Source organism: Cynocephalus volans, chromosome 3 (assembly GCF_027409185.1).
Source record: "Cynocephalus volans isolate mCynVol1 chromosome 3, mCynVol1.pri, whole genome shotgun sequence".
Taxonomy (NCBI): domain Eukaryota; kingdom Metazoa; phylum Chordata; class Mammalia; order Dermoptera; family Cynocephalidae; genus Cynocephalus; species Cynocephalus volans.
The window spans coordinates 1,470,747-1,478,276 of NC_084462.1; the positions used below are offsets into that span (position 1 = coordinate 1,470,747).

Sequence of the window (7,530 nt, forward strand, 5' to 3'; positions counted from 1 at the left end):
TTTTTTCTGTCTATAAAACCAACCTCCTCTGCTTGGCTCATTGGAACACTTATTCTGTGTTATGGAATGAAGTGTTGCCTGATTCTAGAATCGCAATAAGGCCAATTGAGATCTTCAACTAAATTTGTTGTAATTTTGTTCTTTGACAAGGACCATCTCCCATGATCACCTGTAAACCTCATGATAGTAGGTGCTGCTGCACAGCCCAGTCTTTAGAGCACAAGACAGGACACCCGGGTGGCGTGTAATAAGTGTTGGTTATTATTAAGGTGGTGCAAAAAGAGCCATGCGGGGGCCCTTTCTCTAAATAAGCAGGCACAAAAGCTGTTGAGGGTACGGTATTTTATCGAGTTACTTACACGCCAGCTTCCCATGGAAACTGGACAAGCAGATGGCGAAGGCTTGGAGCAGGCAAAGCGAAAAGCGGAAGTCCATGGTGAAAGCGTCTGGGGCCACGCGGCCAAACTGGAGCACCAGGGAGTCCGCTGAGGAGGAAGTCAGGAAATAAGCCTTAGCCAGACATTTTCATCTCCCTGCCTCCGAACTGCGAGAACTACGACTCCTAAGACGCTGTGCGGCGCCCTCACTAAGCCTGGAAACCCCCTGATGGCCGTGTAAACTACAACTCCCAATAGGCTTTGCAATAGCATAGCGTCTGCCCTGCCTGGAAAAACGCTCAAGTGCTGATGTGAGAAGCAGTTCTCCTCCGTTCATGCCCAGTTAGGCCGGTTCCCTGGAACTCACGGTCATCCGGATTCACTATCTGGAAGTTCTTGACCGAGGCCAGAGTGACTCGACCACGAAAACTGAGCACGTAGGAGTCCTGGTCGCTCCACGACGGGGCTCTGTTTTGCAGCAGGACCAGCCCCTGGCTAGCTCCCCGTTGGAGGCGACTCAGTAGTGACTCCTGTTTCTAGAAGGTGAAGTAGGGGCCGTGGTTTGTTAATTTACCACCCACCAGCTTTTTTTCCTCCGGAAGCAGAACTTTTGAGTCTCAAGTCTTTACTCACTGAGACACGGGAGTCTGACAAAGTCCTGCAGGCTTCACGTGTGACCTGCAACCCACTGGCCGCCTCCTTCCCTGGGTGCTAGGAGGACGGGCCCCCAGCCCTCCACTGACCCAGAGAGTCTCGGCCCTGGAGACTCACGTTTTGTGGCTGGACGCTAATTCTCTTGTTCTGGCCGTCAATTCCTGGGAAGATCAGAGTCATTTTCTGAGGATCCCATCCCAAGACGCTGGTCTCCTGGGAGTATTATATTCCAGTTGGCCTGGCTCTTTCTCCTTCCCTGCCGTCCTGCCCCATTGTCTCTCATCCCCGGGACACTCACATATCACACAGCTCCCAGCTCCTCTCTGATCCGGGCAGTCTCTGGGAAGGAATTCTTCCGGCCGGGTTTCACCCCGTTGTCGAAGGTGGTGAACTTGGTGCCCGAAACATTGGATCTGCTGCCGGAAGGGTGTGGATAGAATAAAAGTGATTGTCACTCTTTGACTGTGCAAGTACTTGCCCAAGTCATCGACTCTTTTCATCAATCATGCTCCCACCCTGCCCCCCTTTTATTTTTGTTGGCTCCGCCCAGTACCAGGATCCGAACCCTTGACCCTGGTGTTATCAGCAGTGTGCTCTACCGAGTGAACCAATTAGCCAGCCTTCTGCCCTCCTTTCTTTTTTTTGAGCCATGTGTTTTAGCCCTTTAGTAACTCTTCCCTCTAGGAAGCAAGAACTCACACATCTCAGGCTTCTTCTCTCACAGGAACTGAGAGTCCCAGCCTCCTCCTTCTCAAAATGTGAGATGTCTTCAATGCCAGCCTGTGCTCCAAAGCTTTCAGCTCTTCTATTCCCAACCACCCTTGGTATACAATCTGAAGAACTACAAAACCCATCAGGTCCCAGAGCAGGTGAACTTGTACTCTGGTCCTGTTGGAAATAGAGTTCACTTGTCTCTTTCTTCCTCAGGCTCCCTGCTACCTCTTTCTCTGGACACATCAGGGCTCTGCCCACCTGACTTTGCCTACAAAGTTGTCCCCATTCCGAGACATTGCCGCGGGGTCCAGGGAGATGAGGTCATTAGCAGCTTTGCTCCTCCTCCTCTTTCATCCAGTGCTGTGGACGGGAGGAACAGACCATCAGAGTGAATTTCTGGCATCTGGCTAGAGCTACGAGTCCAAAGACAATAAAACCCATGTCCCATGACAAAGGAAAGGGTGATGGCACAATACGCGTCCCAGCTCTTGCTGGGAGATTATTCTCACTGAAGGAAGCCACCTGCTGGGTCCTGAAGGGGAACTTCACATCTTCATATTGCCCCCCTCACTCCTTCCACCGATGGGTCTAGGTTTGGGACTCAGCGCAGGCAGGGGCAAGGCTTGACTGTAACAGGGAGGGCCTGCTTTGGAGAATGGGGAAAAGCCTCATTTAGACCATTGCAGCAGGACGCTGGTAGGCATTTCATCCAGGAAAAGTGGGTCTGGCTCTCAGAAGAGGAAAAGCCTCTTTCTGGGAAAGAGAGGGGCACCCTGAGGAGAAGAGACCACACTGAGAGAGGGATGGCCAGACTCAGAAGGCCGTGGCTTGGCTCTGGAATGGAAAATCCACAAGAGGAAGGGGCTGGTTCCTGGGGCTGGGACTTATCCTAGGATGGAGTGGGTCCCGACAGCAAAGAACTCTGAGGGACCAGACTTGGAACAATGAAGAAGGGACCGATACACCTTGAGAGGAGTGTAATGGGTGGGATTTTAGACCCTGAGAGAGCGGGGCCTGACTTTGGGAAAGAGAGCGGGCCGAAACCTAGAGGGTACAGGGATTAGTTATGGGATCTGTAGGGCCTATGCCATTAGTCCCTAAAAGAAAACATTCTAGTTCTGGGAGAGGCAGGGCTTGACACTGGAGTTGATAGGTCCTAGCTCTATGATGAGGAAGGCCTGGATTCGTGAAAGTCTTCACCTTGCTCAGAAAGGGGCGGGACTTGCCCCTGGGAGGCGGGGCTTGCTCCAGAGGCTGTGGGGACTGAAGGCCCAAAGGGACTGGACCGCACCTGCCGGCCACTGGCCGCCTCCATGTAGAGGTAGTAAGAGGGGAACGTGAACTTTTCTACAACGCGCTTGTCGCAGTTGATGCGGCACTGTACTGCACAGCCCCATGGTGCCGGCCACAGCACATACGCCCCCATGTTTTCGCCCAGCCCAGGGCCCGGGGTGCGGATTGACCAGAGAGCTGCGCTCCCCACATCTCTGCTGCCCGTGCCGCCCTCGCCTTCCGGGTCCTCGGACACCTCGTAGGCCGCAGTTAGGAAGTTCGTCCCTGCAGACTCCAACTTTTCTTTCTCCTCTTCGGAATCTTTGCCCTAGCCCACGTGCCAAATTCAAAGTTGGAGAACAGCCAGGCTCTTAGCCTTGCCAATTGCTGATTAGCCATCCCAGCTCAGGTTTACGCCCTCTCCCTCCTATGTTTTCTGCCCATTGGTCAAACATCTCAGCAGCCTGCCCAGCCAAGCTCTCAACATCAGTTAATTGGCCAAATGTATTTGCTTCTTTCTGCAGTCACACCCACTCCACTCTACTGAGTGGAGAATCCCCTTGGGAGCACTGCCCACTTGCTAAATCCAGTGCTATTTGCTATAGATAACATACAATACAGCCCAGAGCTACCCCAAGTGAAACCATCTACTGCACTTTCACCAACACCCAAGTGAATGTCAGTGGGCTCTTCCCTATCACTACTCCGCTCTCTCTGAAGTTCGCTGCCTTTCCAAGGGCAGTATTTTTTTTTTTTTCCCAATTGTGCTCCTTTTGAAGCAGGGGCTGCATTTTTTTTTTTTTTTTTTTAAAGATGACCGGTAAGGGGATCTCAACCCTTGGCTTGGTGTTGTCAGCACCACGCTCAGCCAGTGAGCGCACCGGCCATCCCTATATAGGATCCGAACCCGTGGCCTTGGTGTTATCAGCACCGCACTCTACCGAGTGAGCCACGGGCCAGCCCTACAATGGGATATTATAAGGGAATTAAAAGGAATGAAGTACTGATAATGCTACAACATGGATGAACCTTAAAAGTTGCTAAGTGGGCCTGCCGGTTAGCTAGATTGGTTAGAGTGTGGTGTTATAACACCAAGGTCAAGGGTTCAGATCCCCCTACCGGCCAGCCGCCAAAAAAAAACCTTGCTGAGTAATCTCTTCAGAGTCTTCACAGTCCAAAGAAAAAAAAGCAGAGGTGGGGGGGGTGGAATATTCGCTGAGTGAAAGAAGCCAGACACAAAAGACCACATACTGTGTTGTTGATATGTCCAGAGATGACCCCTGAAGACCGGCCCATGGTTCACTCAGGAGAGTGCGGTGCTGGTAACACCAAGGCCACGGGTTCGGACCCCTATATAGGGATGTCCGGTTCGCTCACTGGGTGAGCGTGGTGCTGACAACACCCAGCCAAGGGTTAAGATCCCCTTACCGGTCATCTTTTAAAAAATAAATAAATAAATAAATAAATAAATAAAATAAAATTGTGGTGATGATTGCACAACTTATAAATATACTAAAAACCGTGAAATTGTAAACTTTAAATGGGTGTTTTGTGTGGTATGTGAATTATATCTCAAGCTGTTACCCAAAAAAGGGGAGGATTTGTAGCATGGAAAAGTGGACCAGATTTCGCCCTGATGTTCCCGAAATTACCAGGTTGTTGGCGGGCTGTCCAACACCTGCGTCGAGTTCCTGGAGGCTCTTTATACGGTGGGAGAGAGACGGGAACATCCTCCACGGAGACTTCCTGCAACTCCGGATCAGAGCTGTCTGGGAGCCAGAATAGGGTGGGGTGCCGGGAATCCTGAGGACTGGGGAAGGAAAGGCTGAGGACTCGGATTCTTGGGTGTTGGAGGAGGCTCAGGATGTGAACTCCTTGGTGTGAGGAAGAAGAGGAGTGGGGTCCAGAACTCCTGAGGTCTTTGGAGAAGAGCAAGGATCGAGGTCCCAGACTCTTGGGTTCTAGTGGGAGTGGAGTTCTGGGGTAGGTGGTTCAAGGACTCGAGGTCACCTGCTTCTGTCGACGACCCCAGGGAGCTGCGCGCACCGCTGCCATCTCCACTGCAGTTCACGGTGCCCGGGGCACTGCGGGCAACAGAACGCAGATGTGCCTCTGGCACGTTCTCCTGAAGGGAAGGGTTCCCAAGGCCTGGGAGAAGTGCAGCAAGGCCCGTTCAAACGACCTACAAATCACAATCCTCTGTGAACATCTGCTTCCTCACTCGGCTTCCAGACATCGCCCCCGATTCTTTGGACACCCAGACCCCGAGACTCACCCCGAACTCGAACTCCCTCCTAAGGCTCAAACAAGCACAGCTCCGCTGCTAAATGGTCGCGGGTTCCGTGCGTAAACAATCCCGTGCCACGCTCTCATGGTCTCTGCAGGACTTCTCCAAGTTACCCGAGCGCAGTCCCGCGCTCTACCCGGCCCGGCCCCAACACTCCCCGCTACCTGCCTCCGCGACCCCCGGGCGGTCCCCAGCTCTCCCAGGCTCCACTCTCGCCCTCCGCCAACCCCGATCGCCGAGTTCCCTCAGGCCCCACCTTCCAGTTACACCATGTCCCGCCCCCGCGCTCCCTCTAGCCGGGTCCGGAACCCTCCCAGGTCCCGCTCCCGGGATCCCCCAGGTCCTGCTCTCAAGCTCTACTGGGCTCCGCCCGGAGGTTCTGCCAGGGCCCGCCCCATCTTCCACCAATGCCCAGCCCTAGGCCTGCACTAGGCCCCGCCCCGGGCTTCCACAGACCCCTCCTTCCAGACCAGAGACGCCCCCAAGCCTCACGAGCCTTTCCTCGCCTCTGTCACGGGGAGGCGCTCCTCCCGGTGCCGCGGTGGCCGGGTCCGCAGGGAAACATCAGGGTTGGAAACATCGTTGTTGCTTCTTCTGCGGGAACGGAAGGGTGGGGGGCAGGAAGCAGACGGGAAGACGGGGTGAGGTGTGGCCTGGGGTAAAGGGAGGTTGTGATGCTGGAAGAGACTGTAAACCTTTTCCTCCACTGGGTCCCGGGTGTCCAGGACCTCAGTCCCCCAACCCCTCCTCCCTCAGATCCCGCGGTCCTGGCACTCAGTTCCTTCCTTTCCTAGGACCGATGAGTCTTACCCTCTAGAACCCTTGTTTCTTAGACATTTTGTAGTCTCATTACCAGGGTTCGCTTTTTTAGGACCTGAATTCCTATTTTCTCATTTCCCAATGGGAGAACTTGAGGCCCAGAGAGAGCCAACATGGGCCAAAAGTCCCAGAGCAAGTACTGGGCATGGGGTTTCTGGGAAGGTGTGAAAGATGGAAGAGCAGGAGTGGCAAGATTCCTGGGCATAGTACCTGCTGTTCCAGCTTCTGCAGCCTCATGGCAGCGAGCTCATCCCCTAGCAGCGAGCTCATCCCCTAGGGTCCTGAGAGAGAGATGTAGGCTAATGGTGACAGCAAGCAGGACACGCTGGTCGCCCAAGAGCCTCTCCTTCCCCTCTCGCCCACTGCCCAACTTGGGTTCTGAGCAGATGTGAAGTCACAGAAGGTGCAGAACCTGAGCCTGCTCTACCAGTTTTGAAGAAGCTCTTTCTTAACAAATTGGCCAGTCTAGAATCCAGAAGTCAGAGATCCCAGATCCCTCTTGTCTCAAGACTCAGGAGTCTGGGCCTTTAGCCCCTCTTCTTTCAGACCCATTCCCTCCCTTTAGGACCCAGGAGTTCAGGTCTCCAGCCCCTTCCCACAAGGCTGATGGTGCTGAATCTGCAAACTTGGTTATGATCCCAGAGCTGAGTGCGTGGGGGCACAATCGCGCTTTAACTACCCCTTTCCACCTCTATCCCCACCCCTGCCCATCCTTTCCCCACTCACTCTTTTTTTTTTTTTTTTTGTCTTTTTGTGACCGGCCGCACTGCGCTCAGCCAGTGAGCAGCGCACCGGCCATCCTTATATAGGATCCGAGCCCGCGGGCGGGAGCACTGCTGCGCTCCCAGCACCGCACTCTCCCAAGTGCGCCACGGGGTCGGACCTCCCCACTCACTCTTTCTTCCGTGTATCATTCTCCTGAGACATTCTGGAGAAGCAAGAATGAGGAGTCAGGACCCAGAACCAACATCTCAGTGGACTCTGCCCTCCCACACCTGATCCTAAGCCTGAAATTTTCTCCTGGACCCAGGCAACCTGAATCCCAGCACCTATTCCTGGCAAGGACCCAGTAGCCTGTTTCCAGCTTTTCTCGCTATCGGGGGAAACCCAGTTCTCCTTCTTCCAAATACTTAACACTCTCCTGCACCCAGGCATTGGAACTCAGGACTATGGGCCCCAAACACCTGACCCCCAGTGTACCCAGACCCCCCACTGCCCGCCTGCCAGGGATCCTAGAGACTCCCTCTCCTCCCCTCGTGCCTGGTGCCTGGCGCCTGGCGAGGCTGCTCATATTCACGCCTCAGTGCTTCGCCTCTCTGGACAATCTCTAAACATACCTAATCCTCTCTTTGGGAGCTGGGGACCTAATCTCAGGGTTTCTGGGAAGTAAGGAAGAGAAGAAAGAGG

At 53.9% G+C, this 7,530-nt stretch overlaps 1 protein-coding gene across 1 annotated transcript; it reads right to left on the minus strand.

Annotated features, from left to right (window-relative positions):
* Positions 1 to 333: 333 nt before the first annotated feature.
* On the minus strand, positions 334 to 7,050 carry TULP2 (TUB like protein 2). The gene is given in 13 exon segments (XM_063088667.1): positions 334 to 485; positions 745 to 913; positions 1,149 to 1,244; positions 1,330 to 1,444; positions 2,004 to 2,105; positions 2,598 to 2,609; positions 3,017 to 3,345; positions 4,596 to 4,928; positions 4,930 to 5,165; positions 5,211 to 5,311; positions 5,797 to 5,957; positions 6,334 to 6,388; positions 7,019 to 7,050. Coding segments are annotated over 13 exon segments (1,875 nt in total). The 3' UTR covers positions 334 to 351.
* Between the last annotated feature and the right edge of the window lie 480 nt (positions 7,051 to 7,530).